This window comes from Podarcis erhardii (genome assembly GCF_964252035.2).
Source record: "Podarcis erhardii genome assembly, chromosome: 5".
Lineage (NCBI taxonomy): Eukaryota > Metazoa > Chordata > Lepidosauria > Squamata > Lacertidae > Podarcis > Podarcis erhardii.
In genome coordinates this window covers 21156842-21182115 of record NC_138509.1, presented here as the reverse complement: position 1 = coordinate 21182115, position 25274 = coordinate 21156842, and the positions used below count along the sequence as shown (strand labels likewise).

The window sequence follows — 25274 nt, the reverse complement described above, 5'->3', positions numbered from 1 at the left end:
ACATTGCCCGGCTATTGTTTTATTGATTTTATAAACTGCTTTGAGGTTGTTATTAAAAATATAAAGTGGTATAGAAATTTAAAAAATGAATAAATAACAATAAATAGATGAAGAGCCACCAACCAAAGCAGTCAATTGTTAAACATTCCAGAATTGCACAAAAAGTACCTAGATCTGTGTAATTCTGGTTATACATTTGCAAGGAAGGCAGGGGGACACAGGCTGATAGATAGAACCCCCATGTGACACAGATTGTCTGAAGCGGCATCATTAGATTCTAATACAATGTACCATGTGCCAAGGAGAATCATACTGGAAATAAGAGCTCTGTTTGCATAGGTAAGGTTTCACGTCTCTGCCTTTCTGGCCTTCTCTGAATATGCAAATGGAAGGGCTGGCAGTGCTTATATAGTATCTCCTTTTACTGATGGTTACCACCTCAGTTTAAACACCACACAGATAGATCAGGAATGTTTGTCCTCAGTTAAGAGGGTTGCACTGGCAAGAGTAATGCCATCAGTTCACAGAGAGCTGCTGGGGTTTTCGAAGTGGTTGGCTTTCTAGTTGACAACTTTGTGATTCTCTAATGGTGATGGTCTCATCAGGGAGCCTTTACTCGTCCACCAGGCAAATTGTGTTAAAGCAGCATGTACCACTGCCCATACAGGGCAAATGTCAAACAGCTCTTGGAATCACAGATATTAGAGAGGGCTGAACTGGCCCCAGTGGCTATCTCGTTTGGCTCCTTTCTACCGTTGCCCGTATCACGCAATTTAACAGCTGGCTGGCTGTACCAAAATATAGCTACTGCATTCTAGCCTGCAGTTAGCTAGAATCCTGCCTCCAAACCAGGAGTGTATGTATGTGAGTGTATGTATAAATCAGCTTGTTGTACAAAGTAAAATTTACATCCGTTGTGCCACCCAGTTCTGCTTCTGCATCCCACCCATCACCACTGCTATGACCCCCAGAAAGTTGTCCAGAAGGGAATGTGGTCCATGAATTGAAAAGGATTCCCTGTGCCTAGGGTAGACAGAGCTAAGCAATGCTCAGTCAAAGATAACTGCAATCCGGAAAGCACAGCTGGACCTATAGGGAAGCAGCCAGCTCAGAGTGTGCATGAATACATACAGAGTGGCAAGCAGAAGAAGACTATATTGTAAAGAGAAATATTAAAGCTGATCCTCAGGTTTTGAAGTAGACTTCCCTGCTGGGCACCTCCCTTTTAAATACGTATATTCCATCTAAAGCTGGAGAGGATGCAATGTGCAAATCTATGCACATGTATTCCACATATTTAATGTCAGAGCTGTGCCGAATATTCTCCGGTTTCAATATTCAATTCAAAAGTAGCATGCGCGTTACAGGCAAATTATAGAAAAATTCTCATGTCACCAAACACATGTGCTGTTTCGACGCTTTTGGTGTCCCCTAGTTCATCTGGCTATTGCATCTTTTCCCCTTTTCCCGTTGCCTTTGGCTTCATTTGCTCAACCTCCTGTATCATCCCAAAGGCTGCGTTGATCCACATGATTTTGTTTATGAATATCCAGGGTGTTGTCATATGAGATGTACCATCGTGATGTCATTGACAACTCCCCCCCCCCCCAAAAAAAACCACATAGCTAAGGAGATGAAAGGGCGGCAAGGACAATGCAACTATGACAGTGTATTCTAACTTAAGGTGCATTTTATTTGTTATACCTCCATCTTGCCCTTTCTCCAAGGAACCCAGGTGTTTCCCAATTTATTGCCACAACAATTCTAAGAGCGGGGTTAGGTGGATGGACAGTGACCAGACCAAAATCATTTTGTGAGATTTATGGCTGAATGGAGTTTGAAGCTGGCCCTATTCCTGCTCAAATCCAAGACCATACACACACCACACCAGCTCTCTGATTTTTATAATCTTCGCAGCATCACTCTTCTGAGGCTGCCCACTGAGATTGACGTGATCTGAGCAATCCATTCCAGCTGGACAGCAGATTGGACCCTGCATATACAACAGAAATACTGAGCTGACAGCCATCCAGCATTTCACTGGCCATCATTATCAGACACACACCACCAAATGCGGTCATTTTCAACAAGCTGTTCACCTCCTCCCCAAACCCACCACTGGAAGGAAAACATAGCAGGCTTCCACATCACCTTTTCTTCTGCCAGAGCATACCTTTGTTCTGAGGCACGGGTGTTATTTCATGGCTATAACATTTTAGCTAGCTTAGGGCAACACTCATATTTGTTTTAGTTCTCTCCCCCCCCCCAAAAAAAAAAAGCTGGAAAGAATTCTCAGGAAGCTTTCTTGTTATTTCTGTGTTTGGTTTTCTGATATCGTCAAGAGCTGTACCTTCTCTTTTCATCTCTCCCACACCTCTTTATTTTAGTTTGCATCTAACCAGTCATTTGCCAAGTGTGTGTTAATTAGAGAAATGGAAGCCCTCATCCTTTCTGCTTTAAAAAAATATACTGTACTGTTCTCATGACAACAAGAAAACAGAGAAGGGTGGGGGCTTACAGAAGCCACTCACTTCGGGACAGGTATTGGAAAATAAACAACATCTGTAGAAAACCAGTTGAAACAGTCTGAATTCAAGTCAAGTGGTCTGGCATCCCATCTCATCCTCCTGAGGCGCCCTGTTTTGAATCACTGATGCCTTTATTAGTGTGATTTGAGATATTATGCTATCTGCAGAAATCCATAGCACTGACCTCTCCCCTTCCATTATTCCCACCGTTTTCCTCTTTTCTTTGGTTTTGAAAAAGGTACACAGAAGACCAGGTATGCAACTGGTCGGGGAAAAACAGCCAGACTGCGTTCATAGCAAAAGCTGAGCAGAAAGCATTTGTAGTTTTATTTGCACTCTCGTGGCCAAAATATATCTCCATCTTGGTGTGCTTTCAAATGCTGCTTCCCACCTCTGAAATTTTGTTTATTCTTTGCTGAAGTCCTAAACACTAAAAATACTATGTTCAATAGGCTGGTTTTTAAGGCTCTGGAGAACTCTGTAGTCTTTGAGTTACTGGCCCACAGGATATGGTTAAGAGAAGCACCAGCACTTTGGGAGATATCCCTGAGCTTGTCAGAACAAACTTGGCAATTTCAGATTGTTAAGGGGGGGAATTATATGGTCGAATGTGCAATGAAAACCTTCCTAAGCATACAGAACTAACATACCAGCAAAGAGAGTTTCCATTCATCCTTGTCCCTGCAAGGATTTGTTTTGTACATGCAGATGTGTAACATCACAGTTTTTAATGTGCTGAAGATTTCAAACATGCCTCCCTCCACTTGTCCCCTGGAATGGTACAACCCAGCAAAAACTGCCCTCCCTGCAATTGTGCAGCTCTGAGCACCATGGATGAGACAACTTGAACCCAGGTCTCCCTGATCCAGGTGTAGCACACTATGAATGGCTATGATTGCAAATATTACAGTTCTTCCATTGTTTAAGTCGGAGCATTATTTAATATTTATTGAAATGCAGTGCAAAGTGAATCAAAAGACAGCTGGACCTAGAAACTAAACTGCTGGAGGGATTCACCATCTGCTGGTATGGCAGGCTGAATTCACAGACTCGCTTGCAAGAAATCGCACCAGACGTGCTTGTACTGCTGGTAGCAAAAGCACAATTTTGCAGCTGGGAACAAGCAATAAGGATTTAACTGACATGAATAAAAGGTAAAAGAAAACAAATCTTCCCAGGTGTGAGAATATATAAATTAGAGAGTGATTCCCAGGGAAAAAAGCTGCTATATTTCAAGGATAACTTCAATGGTGCTCAAAATGTGAATCACCCTAGGTGTGGGCAGTTCCTTGGAGATTTAGCAGTAATTTAATTCCTCCTGCACAATACAAGTTGAAAGGCTCAAGTACAGGACATACGAGACAATATATTAAATGCCATGGCTGCATTGAATGTTTCTTGATTCCCTTTTAGATTAACAGCTTTGAGGTAGGGGGTGAGGAATAGATCTGAGACCACACCACACAGGGTTAATTCCTCCCTCTTCGCCCCCCCACCTGCTGTTGTCCCACCAAAAATCACCCCTTCTGAAGATCCTATTTGCCCCAGAAGAGAAGTCGTCATTGCTGGCAATAGAGCTTTCCATCAAAGAGAAGAACAGCTGCAGGGGTGAGATCTTTGTCAGGACTGCACCAGGGGGGAAAGGGTTAACTCAACCTCCCCACAGCCCCACTTATGACCACCCATGCATCCAGAGCAATTATTAACAGGAATAAAATTAGATACTTTAGATACAAAAGGTAAAAAAAGTAAAGGACCCTTGGATGGTTAAGTCCAATCAAAGGTGACTATGGGGTTGTGGCGCTCATCTCGCTTTCAGGCCGAGGGAGTTGGCATTTGTCCACAGACAGCTTTCCAGGTCATGTGGCCAGCATGACAAAACTGCTTCTGGTGCAGCGTAACACTGTGATGGAAACCAGAGTGCACAGAAACGCCATTTACCTTCCTGCCACAGCAGTACCTATTTATCTACTTGCACTGGCATGCTTTCAAACTGCTAGGTTGGCAGGAGCTGGGGCAGAGCAAAGGGAGCTCACCACCATCGTGCAGATTCGAACCACTAACCTTCCAATCAGCAAGCCCAAGAGGCTCAGTGGTTTAGACCACAGCACCACCTGCGTCCCTACTTTACATATTTAGTGCATCATCTAGTTATATGGGTCTTGATTGGAGCCCTGTCCCTCACTTCAAAGCTGCTTTCCATCCATTTAATGCAACTGGGGTGGTTGTGGGGCCACCACAGAGGGATATCTTAGGAAAGGGACCTGGAAGGAGGTTGAGCAAGATGAGGAGTGTCATAGTACATCAAAGGTAAGGAAAGCTGGCTTACTGAAAATTCAAAATGGAAATTGTATGGCTGCAGGGGGTGGAAGCTGTAAGGGAAATACTCTTTCCAAAGTAGGTCTGGATATGGTAACGCCTGTGCTGCCTACTTCCTGTGCTTTGTGCCGAACCACAATTCTCCACCTCCAAGTCTATTTCCTGGGAAATCCTGTTGTAACAAAGAGCTTGGAAAGAAGACCAAAAAGGAGCACCCAAAATCCCACATCGTAAGAAAGGGAAAGGCAACCTGTGGCCCTCTTGGTATTGGACACCCATCACCCCCAGCCAGCATGGCAATGGTCAAGGGTGGTGGGAGTTGTGGTTTGGGACACAGGTTTCCCATTTTCTGTCTTAGGATCTGATTTCAAAATATAAGCTTCTTCATTGGCTGCACACATTCTCCAGTGGGCTCACAATATATGACAATTCAATGGGGCTGCAACCCAACCTCATGTTGTCTCCATTGTGCTTCATGGGGGACAGTGAAAAGACAGTGAAAAGCAACAGAAATAACACTGAAAATGAGATTAAATGTTATTGGCTTGCGGGGGGAGAGGAGCTCCTTATACTACAGTGGTACCTCAGGTTACAGACTCCGCTAACCCAGAAATAGTACCTCGAGTCAAGAACTTTGCTTCAGGGTGAGAACAGAAATCGTGGTGCTGCGGTGCAGCGGTAGCAGGAGGCCCCATTAGCTAAAGTGGTACCTCAGGTTAAGAACAGTTTCAGGTTAAGAACAGACCTCCGGAACGAATTAAGTTCTTAACCCGAAGTACCACTGTAACTATTATTTTGGGCATTTCCTTCAAACTGGGTTGTTCCAGAAAGTCTACCCAGGCATGTAATTTCAGCATGTAAACTAGATGTATGGGCTTTGGAAGTAAAAGTGTTTTATATTTACTGGGTTTTTTACTTGATTTCTTCTTCATATGGAACTTGTTTTTAATTACTGTTTCAGACTGGTGTAAACTGCTTGCTCTAGTAAGTGGTATATAAATTTTGTTGAATAAACAAAATGAGCCGCCATTTTTGGTAGCAGTCTTGCATCAAGCATCACACCCTAGCTCTGCCCTCAGTTGACTGGTATTTGTTGAAAGGGACACGGGTGGCGCTGTGGTCTAAACCACTGAGCCTCTTGGGCTTGCTGATCGGAAAGTTGGCGGTTCGAATCCCCAAGACAGAGTGAGCTCCTGTTACTCTGTCCCAGCTCCTGCCAACCTAGCAGTTCAAAAGCATGCCAGTGCAGGTAGATAAATAGGTACCACTGTAGCAGGAAGATAAACGAGGTTTCTGTGCACTCTGTTTTCCATCACGGTGTTCCGTTGCATGATAAGCGGTTTAGTCATGCTGGCCACATGATCCAGAAAGCAGTACGTGGACAAACGTGAGCTCCTTCGGCCTCAAAAGCAAGATGAGCACTGCAACCCCATAGTCGCCTTTGACTAGACAACCATCCAGGAGTGTGCTGGACTTAACCTTTTACCTGCCTGTTGAAAGAGCGCTGTAGCTCTGCCCATGCTTTGTTGCTCAAGATTTCTGAAACAGAAACCTCTACAGAATTATCTGCCCAAATAATATTGAAGTATCAGGACAAATTGAACACCAGAATCTCTCTGAAATGAATTCCGCAGCTCAGGAATGAATTCCCTAGCAGCTTTCCTCGCAAATTAGATGTGCTACACCCACTGCTGGGAGTCGTGGTTAAAACTCTCATTGTCTCCCCCTGCCTCTTCCTGAATTCAAGCTCTCAAGTACTGTAAACCTTTTTTAGATTGCTGTCAAAATATTTCCCCCCTGTTCACTAACAAGCTCCGTGCCGCATAAGAAAGGTGGGCCACAGTATTACTCCTCACAGCACACTGCTTGTAACGCAGAGCCACAAATGAATGCTTCTTTGAACTGTGCTGTTGCTTCCTTTCATTTCTCCCCTCCTCTGTCTTTCATTTCAGTTTGCACAAAAAGATTTCATGATCTCAGAGCCATAATTTATTTCACAATCCAGATAAGAAAAACAGGAAACACAGCTCTCTCTTTTTTTATACTTCTGAATTTATCTACCATGAATATATTTACCTGCCCCTTTTTGCAGTTATTGTTGTTTGTACTACTAGTACTAGTGCTACTACATTTCTCATGGCTGAGTGGGGATTTGAACCTTTGTCTCCCAGCTCTGAGTCTAACAACAACAACTGCTACCCATCTGACTGGGTTGCCCCAGCCACTCTAGACAGCTCCCAACAAAATATTAAACCACTACACTACACTCCCTCTGTTTCTGTTCTCTTATTGCTTCTGATGATGACCGCTGTCTTGCCTTGCCAATGGGTCTCCCCATTCTGCCCTCTCAAAACATTTCTGTCCCTGCTCAGTTCCACTGCCCACCTTTTGCCCTGATCTCTTAATTCTCCCTACCAGTGATATTTTTCTAGAAAAAGAGGTGCCAGAACTCACCATGAATGCCTCCCTTGTTCTCTTATAATGGCAATGGCGCCCAGCTGAGAGGTGCCAGAAATGAGTTCCGGTGAGTTCCGGCTGAAAAAAAGTCCTGCTACTGAAGCAGCCACCTCATATTAGGGTATCGTTGCATTTGATATGTCCTATATATTTCAAGACCACCTCCAAATTGTAAACTAAAGACATGAACTCATTTGCATGCAGAGTTCCAAATGAAATGGGACTCTGATCAAAAGTGCAGCCACTAGACGTTACCGCAATATAAATATGATGAAATGGTGGCCTTGTTCCAGTAGTATCATAAAGCGCTGCTACCCTTTCATCATTCCAGGGGAAAAAATCTAATTACTAACACACCAAAAACCTAATCTCATTTATTCAGCTCTTTCTTAAGCACCTATGCATTTCATCAGCATTCATAGGAAGCTGCCTATCTATTTGGATCTGCACTGTTACCGGGAGAAAATGGTCTGGAAAAGGAAAATGGAAGTCGTTGCAAAATTCAAAAAGAAAGAAGCAAGAAGATGACATTTGCCTACATCTTATACAATCATTTTAAAACTTTAACAAATGGTTGTCATGATAATTTTGGATGTTCCCTCATTGCAAAAAAATTGCTCATAATTTGTGTCAAAATTAAATTTCACTGGAATAATGGAGCGCAAGTATAGTGTAATCTTATGAGCTGAAATACAAATGCATTTTCCATGCTTGAGGTATATGTCTCCTAAAACACTGGGCATAATCCATTGGGGATTTGTGAAAACAGGAACTACAGTATACTTTAAATATACTCCACCCTTTTCATATCTCTCCTGGTTCTGGGAGACAGAGGAGGGGAGTTCATCACAGAAAGAAGGGGGGACCCTAACGCTTCATCAGCCTGAGTCACCTCTGCCTCTTGGCCTCCCTCCTCCCACTTGCCAGCTTCACCTTCCGGTTCTTGACTTCTCTCTGCCACAGACTCTCTCAGCTCACTAAGGCATGGTACCCCTTCGGCTTCCAACACCTCCTCCTCCCAGTCTTCTTCCTCTGACCACTCATCATCATCCCACCACCAATCCCTGGGGTCTGAGCTTTCTTCTCTTGATGGCTCCCCAACTAGTTTCCCCCACCATTCTTCTGCATCCAACCAGTCCATGATAGCCTCTGGGGGGTGTCTATCAGCAAAAGAGGTTTGTGAATATAAATGTCATCTATGTAAAAAAAAAAAGGGGGGTGGGGGAATGATCTCTGTCTGGTAGCCTGTGAACATAATCTAGCCATGAGGCAATGTTATATGGCCCCTCATGGCCCTACCAAATTTTAATCAGGATTTGTTCAATATTGTCTCAGGGCTTGTCCACACCTCCACTTGCTCTATGCCTAGAAAGCACAGATCTGAGCTCTTTTGCCTTTGCCACGCTGCTTTCCCCTGGAAAACCCACATTTTAGTGCTAAATCAGAGCAAATGCCATTCAGGTTTTCTCCAGGTTGACATTTGCTCCAACTCAGCAGTAAACAGGAATGAAAGTGCCATGGCAAGCCCTCAGTTTCACTCATATAAAAAGGTAAAGGGACCCCTGACCATTAGGTCCAGTCGTGACCGACTCTGGGGTTGCAGCACTCATCTCGCTTTATTGGCCGAGGGAGCCGGCGTTTGTCCGCAGACAGCTTCTGGGTCATGTGGCCAGCATGGCCAAGCTGCTTCTGGCGAACGAGAGCAGCGCATGGAAATGCTGTTTACCTTCCCGTTGGAGCGGTACCTATTTATCTACTTGCACTTTGAGGTGCTTTCAAACTGCTAGGTTGGCAGGAGCAGGGACCGAGCAACGGGAGCTCACCCCATCACGGGGATTTGAACCACCGACCTTCTGATCGGCAAGTCTTAGGCTCTGTGGTTTAACCCACAGCGCCACCCACATCCCTTCACTTATATAGTACAGACCAGAGAGAGAGAGAGAGAGAGAGAGAGAGAGAGAGAGAGAGAGAGAGAGAGAGAGATTCAAAGCCTTTGACAGCCAAGCAAGTTAAAGAGATCTCAGTTCTAAGCAAACATCATTTGGCCCATGTAATACAATATGCAGAAGCAAGCAAGCAAGATGGTGTTCACTTCACAACTCTTTCCTAAGTGTGAAACCAGTTATTAACCTAAAACATGTGGCCCATTGTGCATATTGTGTTGTGCATGCTTGCAAAGAAAGATAGGTAATTTGTGGTGCTGCCTTTATTATGCTTTGTGGGAAGCTGTGAAAGTCTTTGTTCCAGCTAATTAGTTTGTGAAGAGGAAAGGCAGTCTTTTTGCTTCCTCAGCTTTCCTTCAGATGCTCATACATTTGGAGCAAATGCAGTAGACTTTGCTGTGCTAATCTGCACATAACCTAAAAGCAGCTGCTCCAATACCTTGATTGTCATATAGGGTATATTCACACCAGCAGCGTTTCAAGTCACATTTACACACTGTTGTTCACATCAGAGAGGGGTCAGGGTGTCTTCACTTGACACATGAACTGTTTGGTTTCTCTATGTTGGAATGAAGTTATATGGCTTTAGTAGAAATGTTATAAGGAATTAAGGATAAATAGATTAATAGAGTATTAAAGGGAAAATAAGGTTAGAATGTGTTAAGATAATTATAGGATTAAAAACAGAGGAAGATGGAAAGGAATTGCTGGAAAAATTAATAGAAATGGAATACAAAAAAGGGAGGTGCGAGGAGGTCGCGGAAATAAGTGAATGAAAAGATAAGATATTGAAATTATTTGATGTGTTCTAAACTGTGTTTGTTTTGTTAGTTTAATGTTAGTGTTTTGTTAGTGTAATGTAGTGTTTTTTTGTTTTTGTTTTTTTTGTATTGTATTGTATTGTATTGTATTGTTTTTATTTTTTGTAGTGTTTAAATTGTTGAAAAAAGTAATAAATATTATTTTTTTAAAAAAACTGGTTTCTCACCCACTGCAACACACACACACACACACACACACACAGAAAGAGAGAGAAGCTGTCATATGCACATGTGTGGCAGCTGTCTCGAATGTTCACATTACCACTTACTCCGCATCCATTTTGAATTGAGCTGGTTTGAGGGGAAATGCATCAAAAAACGGTATTTGTCAAGAAACTACAGGATCGATATGGGCTGTGGCTAAATGAGGCTTTAAAAACTAGCAGTGGGTGTGCACTGGATGCAGAATAAGTGGTATTGTAAACATACCTAAACTCTAGCTCAGGGAGGGAGAACCTATGAACCTTCTTATGCTGTTGGACTACAGTTCCCATAACCCCATGCCATGCTGATGGAACCTGGAGTCCAACACATCTGGAAGGCCACAAGTTCCCCATCTCAGCTCTAGGAAAAGCAGAACTCTGTTTCTCCTTGTTTCTGATGCTCTGTGCATTGCATCTGCTACCGCAATCCAGCCTTTACACAACTCTACTTGATTATAATTATATTAATGGTTTGCTGTTTCTGAGGGCTCACTCTACCTGTTGTAGATATAATTGGGTGTCTCAACACACTTTCTTACTTCTTGTGCAGGCAAAATTAATGAGCTTGGTCTGAACAGAAGTCTTTCTAAATCTAGAACTTCATTGGCAGTCTGTTATAACTACATCAGTTACATAGTCAATAGCTAGAAGAAAATGAAAACGCCTCCCGATTGGCCGATACAGTCATTATGACATCACTGGTCTGTTTGTCCAACTACATTTACAGTTCCTGTACTGAGCTGGACTTTGGCTGCCTTTATTGATGGATCAGCTGCCATACTGCAAACTTGTCTCGATACATACTGCAAACTTGTCTCCTTTCTGGGTGGACAAATGTTCTTCATGTCTCCCTAATGTACCTGTGGACTCTAGGGATGCATAAGAAGAGGTAAGCTGGTGGGGAGCAGCAGCAGGCGGAGTGAAAATCTGCAAGGGAAGGAGGGCTGGATTTGTGTGAAAGACGCAGTCGTGGGTGGTGTTGAAACTGACTATGTCTGGATGCAGATGGAATCTCCCTGGGGTGGAGGAGCCAAGAGATGGGAGTAGGTCAGAGCAGGGTTGTGGATGGATTGATGCTGGCTCAGTTCTGATAGTTTCAGCCTAACTGATGGGTGCTTCAATCAGAATCCAAAAAGGGCACCAGATTAATGTGAGGAAATGCTTGATTTCTTAGGTAGCATTTATTGTTTCTAAACTGGGCATTGCCAGCTGCTTTAGTATCCCTGCTCTATAACCCTAAGTGTGTGGACATGCTGCAGTTGTTTCCTCCAAGGCATGGGGTAGATATAGTCCAGGCTTCCTCAACCTCAGCCCTCCAGATGTTTTTGGCCTACAACTCCCATGATCCCTAACTAGCAGGACCAGTGGTCAGAGATGATGGGAATTGTAGTCTCAAAACATCTGGAAGGCCAAGGTTGAGGGATCCTGATCTAGTAGATCTTCTTGGATCTGGATTGTATTTCCCCTGATTTGGCATTTGCTAGCCCCCACCCCACCCCATGTTCTCATGCAAGGGAGCGTCCCTAGTTTCATTGGTGGAATGTTGGAAGATATATTTTGCAGGTACAAAAGAGGAACGCAACATCAGCCCCCGGTATTAGCAGACACTTCCATCTCTACGATTCTATGAATTGTGTGTTCTGGATGTGGTACCTAAGACAGCATCACAAAGAGGTATATTGGAAAGCTGATCTTAGCAGACAATCAGACCTACTCCCAGGAAAGTGTGCAACTGAATGCACGGGGACTCCCTTCTGATGTTCATGTTGAGGATTGCTCTGTCACAAGTGGGAATATAAACACTAGAGCGCTGCAGTTCAAGATCTGCAAAGCTACTATCAGGGTTGCATGATGGTGGGAAATTCACGACAGACATAATTAAATCATAAATGTTGCTTCTTCAACTACCCCCCTATAGAGAGACACATGCACAGCATCCATACCTGAACAGTGGGAGTTGTGTGGTACAGGACTGCAGCAGGAAGGAGACCCCCCCCCCAATTGAGCAAAAAAAAATTGAACCAGAAAGAAGATCTCTCCACCCAGTTTTGGGCAATTCCCCTCTTACAATGCAACTTTATATGATACACCTCCCTCTCTTGGATAGGGATTACTATCTGGAGAGGGTTTTGGGGTGTGAGTGTGAGTACAGGAGGCTGCAGGAGTAAAGGAAAAGAAAGTCTGCTTTCACAAGCCGCCTTCTCTTTGTGCCACTTTGGGGTACAATTCATAGCAAAGAAAATAATTAAACAAGTAACTACTAATAGATAAAACCTAAAGAGACATTGTAAGACAACTGGAAATCTGAAATAATGTATCGCCACCCCACACCCCTTGGGGCTTGCTTTCAATAGTTCTCTTCATATGAATGTTGCAGGCCTGGATTATAAACATGACCCATCAGGTTAAACTATATACAAATGCAATTGGTCCTCTCGTTATCACCAAGCGCCTCAAAATATTACCGTACACTGTGATGAACGGCAGTCTCCTCAGCTGTGAACCAAACGTATACAAACCATATACAAACCACAGCCTTAACTCTCAAAAACTCTGAGAAGTTTCATCAAGGAAACCCTGCTGAGCGCAGTACACTTTGGGGGTGGGATCCTCTGGGATGTATTAAAGTATTACGAATGTATGTCACAGCAGCTGTCTCCTAACACTGCAGGGCTGCATTATTGCTCAGCAGTGCTGCACCATGATGAATTAACTCAAAGAACTATGAATTTTGTGACATAGGCTGAGTCATTGCATATTGACTCATTGATCTTTTCGTCTACAAGGCCTTCAATGGAATTTGAGAGAATCCCCAAGGGGTCTCACCAATTTTGCTCTCTGAGTTTTGACCCTTTCCCAGTGGTGTCTAGTAGGTTGTACAATTCTGAATTAATAAGACTCTGTTTAGATGTCTGCTCAGCATTCTGTTTTAATCTGTACCAAATGCCTTTTGGTTGAACTGATTCTCATGTTGAAATGTTTTGAAAGTTAGGATAAATGAGAAGTCCTAAAAAAGGGGGAAAGATCCCATCTCTTGGACCTAGATCTGCCATAAATAAATTCAGTGGTTTTTTTCTAAAAAAAATAAATAAATTAGGGGTACTCTCATTTTCCTACTCATATTGAAATACTGCCCCTCAATGAGGCCAAACTTAGATTCACAAAATGTTTAGGGGTATGTATACCCCTGCGTCGTCCCCCCCCCCGAAAAAAGCATTGCATAAATGTAATCGCTTTTCAAAAGCCTTTGAAGCAAGAGGCCATCAACAGTTCTTGAATGTAATAATTCCATATTAGAAACACTTTACGTGAAGCAGTCTGTCCTTTCATTGGTCTTAAACCAACAATGACCACAATCAATAATCAACAAGTATCGAAGGGCTATTATTGATTTGATTGGCTTAATTTCATCTCCGTCTCAAGTTCACCATCAACAGAGCGTAAATGTTTTGTCAACAACTTCAGTTCTTCATTGATACACCATCTTTGACATGATTTCAATTATTTAATGATGGACGAGTAAAATGATTGGTCCGGCTTTTGTGTATTGAATAGTCAAAAAGGTTAATTGGGCAGCCTGAAAGAAGACCAAACATTGTATTACTGTCATTGAGAAGTTACTAATTTACTAGAGATGCTGATATCTCTCTCTCTCTCTCACTTTCACTCTTCACTGCTTTCCTTTTGGTGGCAACTCATATTGAACTGTCTCTTGCCTGCCCTAATTGCAATTTGTTGCTAATGTGAAAATAACTGTTTGCTGTAGAAGCCGGTTAAAGCTAGGCTCGGCCTGTGTGTCAGAGAGATGGCAAATGAGCCCAAATACTGAAGGCAGGACATACACAGCAGCGCCTGGGAATCCTTTAAAATAAAAACAGGACATAAAGAGCCATCTCAGATATTCAGGAAAAACGTATAGGGCAGCTCCTTTGGAATGGTACCACTGCAGAATACATGTGAAGAGGCCTAAGCTAAAATCCTCCTTTTTCATACAACATGTAAAATGCCATAAGAAGCTTCGGCAGCACGATAAAACAGACCCATCTCAGTCTATCAAAGGCCTGGGGGAACAGATAAGACTTTACCATCATTGAAAAGATGTCACTGAAAACACCAGGTGATCCTCGCTGGGGAGAGCCAGATGGGAAGCCACAACTGAGAAGGCCACCTCCCCTTGTCATCAGTCTCCAAGCCACCTCTCAGAGGAGAGAGCTGGAGAAAGGACCTCAGAAGAAGGTTAGATAGCCTTGTGTCAAGCAATTACTATCCCACACTATCTGGTACATTTCCCCACCATTTTCCTTATTGCATAAAGCAGGGGGGGAGCAGATTTTTACACAAGAGCACTAAATCAGCTTTAATTATGCAACCTGAATTTGCCAGAATATGATTGACTCTCACACCCAGTCCCAAATTGCAACGGTCTGGAAACCCTCTGAGGCTGCTGCAGTAACAAACAAAAGAGATTAGTAACCAACTCGTTTCTCGGAGTTGCTCCCAGGCTGCCTGTCTCCACTTCCCTGTTTGCCTGCCCACCTGCATCTCAGTTTGCCATCATCCCTGATGGCCAAGGAACCAGCCTTTTCCAACAATGCATCTGAATCGGAACTGGTTTCCTAATGTCTTCCAACAGATTTCTGATTGTAGCTCAGATTCAAAGCACCTCGTCTAGAGCCCATGAACCACTTAATCTGAATTATTTAATTTCAGTGACACTGCTGCAAAAGAAAACTGTTGTTTAAAATAGGGTATTAATTTTGTATGCTGCCCAGCTGGGGGGGCAGGCGGATATCATTCTTTGCAGCTTATTGAGCAGCATTACTAAAATATATATTTATGACGTATTGTAAATTACAGTCTATACTTAACTACAAAGCCAAGGAATAAGAGGACTTTGAAACCAGAACAAATTAAAATCACAATTCTCTTTAAAGTCATCCTAAGAAGCAAAGCCTTAAGTCTCAGTGCTACAGATCACAGTGTAGAAAGTGCAATCAACAGGGAACTGCCGCCAAACCTAACCAAATACCAGTGCACTTCTACTAATTCTTTGCAATATATGAATTCATATTTGCCACATACAAATACATGGTATCTCTTTTTGGATCAGTTGCTTTGTGTCAATGAAAGAAGTCCAAAATCCATCACAAAGTGAATGTTATACCCTTCACAGAGGGGTCCCCCCCCCCTGCCCAAACATGCACATTAAAAGCACAGAAGTTGGAAATATTTTTTTTCCTTAGAAACCCACATTTCAATTAAAGATTAAATAGCTCCAGGGAATTTGAACGGTTCCCTCCCCACTCTTCTAAATTGCTTAAGCTTGTGAGAACTTTCTAATTAACAAAGTGAACTTAATATTTGTCTAGTTGCTTCTGATGCATTTATATATTGATTTTATTTAATGGGTACTAGAATAAAGGTTTGTCTTTTTAACACCAAGGAAGTGGTAACTAGGCACGGTAATGCTGGGAGAAGGAAAGCTGATAGCAAAGGAATATACTCTTTCAAGTCCCAGGACCCACTTCCCATGATTCACCTTGTTTCCCCCCAGGAAGGTAGGCCACAGGTCCCTTATATTCCCAGGTCGTGGACCCAAGCGAAGCCGCAGGCCCAGTTTGGTGTGCCCCCCGGGAGCAACCTGCCCCCTTGCCTGCTCGCAATTGGCTAATAATAATAATAATAATAATTTATTATTATTTATACCCCGCCCATCTGGCTGGGTTTCCCCAGCCACTCTGGGCGACTTTCAACAGAATATTAAAATACAATAGTCTATTAATCAGTAGTCAATTGCCTGCTCACAATTGGCCAATTATGTGAGCGGGTAGAATCCCCTTCCACAGGCAGCAAGCTGAACCCCACCATCCAAAGGGGACCTCCTGTTAGCAATTTCACTCCTCTGATGCTGCAGATGATATTGTTGTAAATCACATGCCTGTCTGGGAAGAGTGTGGGAAACGGAAGATAATCTTATTTCTTTCGCCATAATGTACTTTCACTTTTACTTGTTCTGTTTGTTCTCTCGGAGCTGGAGAGAACGGACGCCATCATGCTTTTGTCTGCACATAGTGTGTAAATAAATAGTAGAGCAGATCTACGATGTCTCACTCTTCTTGCTGCGTTATGCCAGAAGATTAGTGTGCATATACCAGCTGGTATATGTCGCTGAGCGCACTGCAGACGAGGGGAAATGCCTTTTCCAGAGCTGTGCGTACTGGAGGACACTCAGAGTTTTGGGGGCTTGCAGGCACCCCCAGGGCATTTTTCCAACACCTACATCAACAGATCAACAGTGGGCAGGGAGGAGGAGTGCCAGCCCACAAAAGTGCCAGCTGAAAAATTTGGCCAGACTTTCGGCACTGAAACTCTCTCAATCACTCTGGAAGACAACCTATGCTCGAAGACAAGGGATCTGTGACCCTGTTGTTTCTCCTGTACCTCTCAGCAGCTTCTGATACCATGGGATTCTTCTGGACTACTTTTACAGGATAGGGGAGGAGGGGGGCACACCAGTGCTCTGGAATTTGTCTCTGCACATCCCATTGTTGTTGTTCCTCTGCCTGGTGGGGGTGGGTGGGGGTGGAGCCTGAAATTCCCTGCATCTGCATAATCTACATCCTTCAGAACTGTATGCACCTGGGAATGTATGTGGGTTTAAAATAATAATAATAATAATAGATAGATAGATAGATAGATAGATAGATAGATAGATAGATAGCTTGTGTCGTATAAGCTTTTACTGTAGGTAAACATGCAAGCCATATAACTGCTAAGGATGGAAATGGGGCTAAAGTCTTTCTCGAGCGTCTGAGAGAGGCTACAAAGAAAGTGCCTTAATTTATATTCACCACAGGCTTACGTTTTCTTACCTGACCCCTTTGGTCCACATAAATAAACTCACATTTTTTATATGTGTACAAAACGGCTAATGGAAACCTACCCCCCAAAGCCTGCTTTTTATTTTCTAATAGTCCTTCTGCTATTTCTCCATTGTAATGTCAGTAGGTTAAGTATTGTCTCCCACTGCTTCCTGAGTGACAACGTTTTGCAGTCTGATCTCTCTACATATTTCTCTGTAATCACGTGCTTTCCCTTGGCATGATTGCAGAGTGCAAGCAACCCCATTGAGAGCCCGTTCGTGAGCATAATTTTGCTTTGTCAAGCCTCAAAAATATTGTGGTTCCAAAAGAAACTTCAGATTGACAGCTTCAGCAACTTCCATCTAGAGGCTGAAATCGATAAGGATGTAGTCTTATGGAGGTAGGTCAGTAGGAAGGTCATCCGCAAAAAAGTTACCTGTAAAGTCAGTACTTTTACCATTATATATGCAGTATTTCTTTTCGATTTCTTTATTTCTTTTATGAATGGCTTCCCATGAAGCATCACAAAACAATTCGCAATATAATGGCACATATGAAAGAGTTATATGCAAACTTCCAAAGCACCCCAAAGGACTTTAAAAATCCCTATTTCAATTTGTGGTGCTTTGAAGAGATCCCACTTCAGCTCAGACAAGACCCAAATCTATCCAAAGTGGATCCACCTGGTTCCTGATTTGGGATCAGTTCTTTGGTATACCTCTATAAGGGACATTCCCCAAGGCAGGAGAGTGAGATGCAGAAAGCCAAGTCATTTTTCCAAGTTCTGGTCACATGTTAGACTTAAAATGTGTGCTGTGGAATCTATTTTCAGCGAACATTGTGTCCAATTCCATTAGTAGTTTTATGCAAACATTGAGCTTGAGCCAAAATCTATGTAAGAAATATTTAATATGAGTGAGAGTCAAAACATTGGATTAATTATCAGATAGTCATCTACTAACCCATTTAAAGTTATTTTGAAAAAGCTCTTAAATGGAATTTGCCTTTATCTACATTGGCCAGAAAATGAATTTATAAATGCTTTATTGTTAATTCACTTCAGAATATTTCACAGGAAGTGATTCATAAAATAAATAAATAGTATTGAACATGAAATTCATCTAAAGAAGGAAGTGTTCTTTAGGCTGAAACTGTAGCACTCAATGGGATTTTCTGAGTACACATGCATAGCAGGGATGAGGGACCTGCAGCCCTCCTGATGTTGGAGTCCAGCTGTCATCAGCCCCAGCCAGCATGACTAATGGTAAGGGATGCTGAGAGCTGCAGTTCAGAGACATATGTTCCCAGAGATATAGGTATGCCCTGCTAGGGTATGTTGGGAAAAGGTATTGAAAGCTGTCCCAGCATAACTATAAATAATAGTAAGCATCATACAGCAATCTTGATGACATTGGATAATCAAGCTGTTGTTGGCATCCATCTGTCTCAAGAGACAAGGATGTGTGCCTCCAGGGGTGAAGCCAAAACACTGTGTTAGCAGCACTGAAGTGACTTCCCTGGGGCACAAGCCTGGGCAGTGTGTATGGAGGTCCTGGGCTGCCCAGACGACAAGACCCCCTTCTTGGCCTTTGGGTCCAAAGGAAAGCAGAGCAATACATTGGCACTAGTGTGGCTGCAGGTGTTGCCGAAAGGCACCATCCAACCATCTTAGGGAGTCCACTCCTGATTTTTGTAGGGTTTACTCTTTAGTCTTTTCTTCTCCTAAGGATACCCTACAAGGCAGCAGACGTTTAGGACCAGAGTTTTCCTTCTCCTAGATGGGCTACCTTCCCAGGTTGATGAACCCCATCTGCCCCGCACCTCCCTCTACAGCAGGTGCAGAAAGCACCTTCTTGACCTTTGGAGCCACTATTGGTTTGGCCACTCAATCCACTGAAAACTGTCTTCACATGCAGGAGAGGTCATAATCAAGTGGTGGAGCTTAAAATGAAAGGAAAGAAGCTTTTCTGAACAGCCCTCATGGCCAGGCAGCAGTGGTGGTAAGCAGAGCTCCGGATTTGTGCCCCTGAACTTCCTTACATCATCTTTAATCATGCCAGTACCATTCCGTATGGATGCATGTCAGTGGCAGCGTTGAGGATAGTGCCAGTGAGTGTAGTTATCTGTGTCACCACTGGACTGGTGAGTGGAGCTTTTTGTTGTTAAAAACTCAGCCACCTCTTCTTGAAAGATATACCCACATCCCACCCCTTGAAAGCCACCAATATTCTACACACACCCTTTTGGGGGGAGATAAATGGTCTTGCAAAAGTATACGTGTGGGATTCTGGCCTGGCCTGACTTTTGCTATCATGCTCCACTCATCAGACTCAGAAATGTCTGGAAACACCCTCCCCCCAAAACACACACACACACACACACACACACACACACACACACACACACACTTAACTAGCCTACAAAAGAGTAGTCCATTACTGGCTATTGCTGCCTTCCATTTCTGTACACAAAGAGAAGTTCTTGGACATGTTAATTAGCAGTTGCTAGGATTCATCAACAGTCAGACGAGAACAAAACAGGAATAAAAAGCAAAAACACCTGCAAATCCACATGCCCTGGCATTGGTGCACATCCTTAATTAGTGACATGGATGGTCTTTCATTGCTTAAGCCTCAAGATTAGATTAAAATTTTACATTAATACTGAGCATTGTCATGCCCAGGGCAACTCGTATCCAAGGTACAGGGGGCTGCTTCTATTTCTTAAGCCTTCATCATGCTTCAGCAAGCAAGTCTGTTTCCACATCTGTGCTAGCACCTGATGTAATCACATTTCCCCCCTCTTTTGAATCAGTAGCAGCTCTCCAATAAAGCAATCTTTTTTCCATCCATCATCTACAGCCTTGGTGCATAAGCACTTGACTCCCAGTTAAACACAAAGGAAAGATGTTCGGTGCATTGTGGAGGGTTAGCAAGGCCTATTTCCACACTGACAATTAGACCGTCGGCATGAATTATTCAGCCCTCTGGCTCTCGGGTTTCAGAGCAACAGCAGTGCTGGCCTTTTTCGCTTCCTTTCTCCTTGCCATATGCCCCAGATCACGTTACCTCCCTTAGATACTCTTCTTTCTTCCTCCAGGAGGCCACGGCTCTAAAACATTTATCGTGTTTGCTAATAACGTCTTGGTGCAGACACTTCTCAACTACAATGGCCCTAGAATGACAATCACAAGGCCTTCGAAAGGACGGGCAGCCTTCTCAACAATTATTAAAAACTAAAGTGAGGTGACATGTTGTACGAAGGATCAAATTATTTGTGAGAACAAAGGAGGGAAATAACCACCATGGTTGCTTCCCAAGGGAGGTGAATTGGAGTCAACAAGGCAATCAACTTTTCCCCCCTTGGTATTGCTGAAGGCTGACTGACCTTGAAAAACAGGCATAATCACCTGGAAACAGTCTTGTACCAAACATTAATGCAAGTATTCTACAACCACCGAAACAATGATTACAAATGAACACTGGAACCCTCGACCAAATGCTTCCTTATTTTTGTCTAATCATTCACCTCAAGAGTACTGCAGCTACGGTGTAGCTGAACCTGTTTACTTCAATTCGCTTACATTTTCCTAAGTGTCCAAAAGTGCCTCGCTTTTTCTTCATGGCACACACTGAAAATACATTTGCGCAGTTTCAGTTATGCGGCTGTTCATGTCAGGTTTGTTTCCTCCATGCCCTTGCCATCAAGTCGTCAGCCTCATTTCCCCACACTGATGTTTAATCCAATTGTCTGACACAGCTGATGTGATTTGTCCATGATTTTGCAATGCCGCATCTGGGATGCTGAGAAACAAAATTACATAACACAGCCAGATCCCCCAGATCCCTCATTCAGAAAGGCACTAAGTTGTGATAAAACATAATTTCAGAGACATCTGTGGTGAACACGGTGGCCCATGTGGCCACCTTAAAACAGCCAGAGAAAAGCAAGAAAAGAAACAGCCACTACAGTTTTTCCAGTAAGCCCGGAGCCCCCAAGCACTGCTTGATTTTCTCATGCCCTCTGCAGATTGCCTCATTTTTCTTCTCCCACTCCCAACCCCCTGATTGGCACCAGAAACGTTCTCATCCCATTTACTGTGGCAGCAAATACATTCCCTGTTTCTGCTGGGTCCCATTTCTCTCTATATATATATTTTTAACTCAGCAGCTCCAGAATGTAAGAAGAGTCCTGCTAGATCAAAGCAATGGCCCATCAAGTCTAGCATTCTGCTCTCACACGACTGGAGGCAAAACCAGTGAGAGCAAGGAAGCAATGCCCTTGTTCTGCTTCAGCTTCATGATGATGCAACACAATGGTCCTTAAGGAAATAATACCCCCAACTGTTCTAGAATGTCTAGCATGTGTAATATTCTTCCAGGATTCTAAATCTCCATGGGTACAGGAGGCTCTGTCCTACAAATGTTTGTCTTACAACTCACACAGATTGAGATAGGAACTCAGTTCACTCGTATCTGTTCCCCCTGCTCATGGCTAGGTTGTGCACTTGAGTAATGCCTGAAGAAGGCTAGACTGAGCTTTAGTTGATTCCTCTTATATTTCACTCTTCCTCTGAACGGAATGACTTACTTATCATTCTTAGGTGATCCCCTGCCCATTGTTTATTAATTAAATTTCTAAGCTGACCTTCATTCAAGGATCACAGGACAAATTACAATATAAAGACACAAAAATACATAACTTAGTAACAAACAATAACAATATCCCCAGAGAGAGAGAGATATTAAAAGGCCAGCTTGTTTTATTAGCCAAAGGCTTGGGAGAAGAGAAACATTTTCTTCTAGCGCCTATAGATATGTAATGAAGGCGCCAGGTGGGCCTCCTTAGGGAGAGCGTTCCACAAATAGGGAGCCACTGCAGCAAAGGCCTGTTCTCATGTTGCCACCCTCTAGACCTCTCATGGAGGAGGCACACAAAGAAGGCCCTGATGATGCTTGCAGGGTCTGGGTTCATATGGAGAGAGGTGGTCCTTGAAGTACTGCAGTCCTGAACCATCTGAGGCTTTACAGGTCAAAACCAACACTTTGAACTGGGCCAGGAACCTAATTGGCAGCCAGTGCAGTTGGGCCAGTATATACTCAAAGCACCTTGCCCCGGTAAGCAGCTTGGCCACTGAATTCTACACCAGCTGAAGTTTCTGAACTAACTTCAGAGGCAGCTTCACATATAACACATTGCAGTAATCTAGCGTAGAGGCTACCAGAGCACTGAAGGCAGAAGTTAGGCCTTCCAGACAGGGATGTAGTTGGTCCACTAGTGAAAAATGATAGAAGGCAGCCCATGGCACCTAAGTGATAGCAACAGATTCAGAAGTACCCCCAAGCTGTGTAGCCGCTCCTTCAGAGGGAGTGTAACTCCATCAAGAACAGCAACCTCCCATCCATCGAGTCTAGGGAACCTCCCACTAAGAGTTCCTCAGTCTTATCTGGGGCCAAAAAGCTCTCACTCCCCCCAAGCATCACCCTCTGGTAATGGCCATCCAAGTAAGAGCAGAACCACCACAAAGCGGTGCCACCCACCTGGACAGTGGCTCCAGAAGGATACCATGGTTGATGGTATCAAAAGTTGCTGAGAGGTCAAGGAGGATTAACAGTGACACATTTCACCCATCTCTCCCCCAACAGAGGTCATCATACAAGGTGACCAAAGCACATTCTGTGCCAAAACTAGGTCTAAACCCCGACTGAGATGGATCTAGAAAATCATTTTCCTCTTTGTTCTCCAAGCAGCAGAGGAGGACCCATAGGAAGTTATCCCACAGTATCCTCACAACAAACCTGAGAGAGAGTTTAAGTTAAAAGACTGCCGTTGGGTCCACTCCACCAGTACTCTAAATGTGTCCTTGGACAACTGCAGCATCTCACTCATGACACTGGGCATTTAAGGTATAACCCACTAAGAACTTCTCCTGTGCAAATCTATTTCAGTGAGTAGGACCTCTATACCTTGATAGGGCTTATGGAAAAAAAGGGGGGGGATCCTTATGTCAGACAATCCCCTGCCAATTTTTTAAAAATTGTGTGTTTTAGCCAACCCCGCTAAATATTATTTCAAGTTTAGGAAGCTTGTTCTGCCTCCATTCATTTTCTCATAACAATACAGCCCTTTTATCTGTACTATTCATTCTGTGTAATGACTAAGGTAGCTTGAATTTAAATCACATAGAAATTGACTTTCTTTGGCATCTTGTAAACACTCAGACCTCTTCTATTTTTCTTTTCTTTTTCACAAACCCAGATACATGGAGGTGAATTTTCATCTATTTTATTTTATCAAAGATATGTCAGCGATTTGTGACACCGCACAAAGGGGCTTTTGATTCAAGTATTTCCTGCTGTTCACCAGTTCAGTCAACCTCCATTCAAAGCCCCTCCAGGTCAACTGGAACAATCCTACTGATTCCCATTGGCCCTGCAATAATATCTTCCCCCTTGTAATCAAGGTTTACAGGCATGCCCAAACCACAATTTCCATCCCCACAGTGAACAGAGCTTTGCCATTCGCACCATCTTGAGCTCCTTTGGAGAAAAAGTCAGAATCATAGAATTGTAGAGTTGGGAGGGACCCCGAGGGTCATCTAGTCCATCTCCCTGCAAGACAGGAACATGCAGGTGTCCCAAATGGGGATCGGACCCACTACCTTGGCAATGTCAGTTTCACACTCTAACCAACTGAGCTGCCTATATATGCAACGAATAACTAAAATAAAATAAAATTCAACGAATGCAGCATTACCTCACAAAGCACTTTGCATGTGAGTGTGAGCAGGTTTATCATTATTTCTAATACAACAACCTATTGATTGAATAGTTCATCCATTATATATACTTAAATCTTGCTTTTCTGCAAGGCGGGGGGTGGGAAGAGGCAAAGATACTCAAAGAGTACTATTCAACTACACTTTCCTCACCAACGTAGGCTTGGTTCCAAAGGGCTTCATTTCAGCCAGAACGCAGCAGCGGCCAGATTCAGTCCTTGTATTAAGGAATTTCTCGCGCTTTGCTGAGACAGAGGCAAAAAGGTGGTGTGCAGTCGATGGCGGCTGAGCAGCTCAAGTGGTCATCAGAAGCAGCTGATATTTTAAGTCAAGTGCTCTACAGATCTTCTCAGACCACTCAGCAGTTTCATGAGCAAAGGGATTTCACCTAGGCCTTGTTGTCAATGCTTTCTGCCTGCCAGTAGGCCTGACCCTACACTGCCTGCACAGATCTGTCCTCGAATCCAATAAAACCACAGGAAAGCTAAAACTACTCATCTTTTGTTGCTGTTACTTGCTTATTGGTGTTCTTACTTTTCCTTGCACAATCACTTGCTATCAATGACAACATCAGATAGGCAAATCTGACTGGCCACACAGAATTGACACTTCTCTATTTACATTGTGATCCTTGGATGGGTGGGATTACCAAAATAATTCATACAGAAAGGGAGGAAGAAGCAGCCTCTGACCAGCCCAAGACAAGATGATACCCCTTTCCCCATTGCACACACAGAAGCCCACCAGACTGGCAGCTAAATCTTCACTTTGAGACTGCTGACAGGTGTAGCATCCTCTACCACATCTGAGGCAGCAGACCAGAATAGGGGACTTAGGACAAGCGGGGCAGAGGTAAAAGTGAATGCTGCTGCTCCTTCCCACACTGGATCTGCCACCTGAGGCAGTTGCCTCATGCCTAATGGTAGGGATGGCCCTGCCTAGCATGCAAAGAAGGCAATCAAAGCAACAACGACCAAGCTGCAAAGATATCACTGAAAAGGGTAATTATTTGCACAACCAAAGTATTTTTTAAATAGAAAATTTCTACCATATCAAAATTGTTTGATACTGCTTGAAAAGTGAAGCTGATGAATATTTGGCACAGTTCTAAATAAGACTAAACGTTTTAGGCTAGATTTTTAGGACCAGAATTAATAGCATTCTGAAAGCATTTTTGATTCATTAAAATATATTTTTTTCCTCAGATTTCTTCAGTTCAGTTTGAGGCAGGTTATGTTTCCTTCCACCAGAAGGCTGGTTTGCATGGACCTTTGTCACTGGAACCAATGCAGTAATTAATCAAGACAGCAACAAAAATGCAAGAGTCACGGCACTGCGAGCTACAATATTAGGGAGAAAGAA

The 25274-nt window shown here is 43.3% G+C and overlaps 1 protein-coding gene and 2 long non-coding RNA genes across 10 annotated transcripts in view; 1 reads left to right on the top strand and 2 right to left on the bottom strand.

The window, feature by feature from the left end:
- Positions 1-25274, bottom strand: part of SH2D4B (SH2 domain containing 4B) — an 80795-nt gene that overhangs the window by 8103 nt on the left and 47418 nt on the right. The window contains exon 7 of one of the 6 annotated variants that reach the window (XM_081861257.1): positions 25014-25252. The exons of the other annotated variants lie outside the window; for them this stretch is intronic. Coding sequence (XP_081717383.1) covers positions 25212-25252 — 41 coding nt within the window. The 3' untranslated portion in view covers positions 25014-25211. Of the gene's footprint in view, positions 1-25013; positions 25253-25274 lie in introns of those variants that run through there. 6 annotated transcript variants of the gene reach the window in all.
- On the bottom strand, positions 1809-11060 carry LOC309341657. Its single transcript, XR_014156506.1, has 2 exons — positions 10770-11060; positions 1809-1993 (listed from the first exon to the last, which is right to left on the bottom strand). It is a non-coding gene; the product is annotated as an uncharacterized lncRNA (long non-coding RNA).
- LOC309341634 lies at positions 11071-25256 on the top strand. 3 transcript variants are annotated; one of them, XR_014156470.1, is made up of 4 exons: positions 11071-11160; positions 17383-17534; positions 22885-23040; positions 25118-25256. It is a non-coding gene; the product is annotated as an uncharacterized lncRNA (long non-coding RNA). The 3 variants fall into 3 exon arrangements; XR_014156471.1 differs by having other exon boundaries at positions 22882-23040; XR_014156472.1 differs by lacking the exon at positions 25118-25256 and adding an exon at positions 24074-24405 and having other exon boundaries at positions 22882-23040.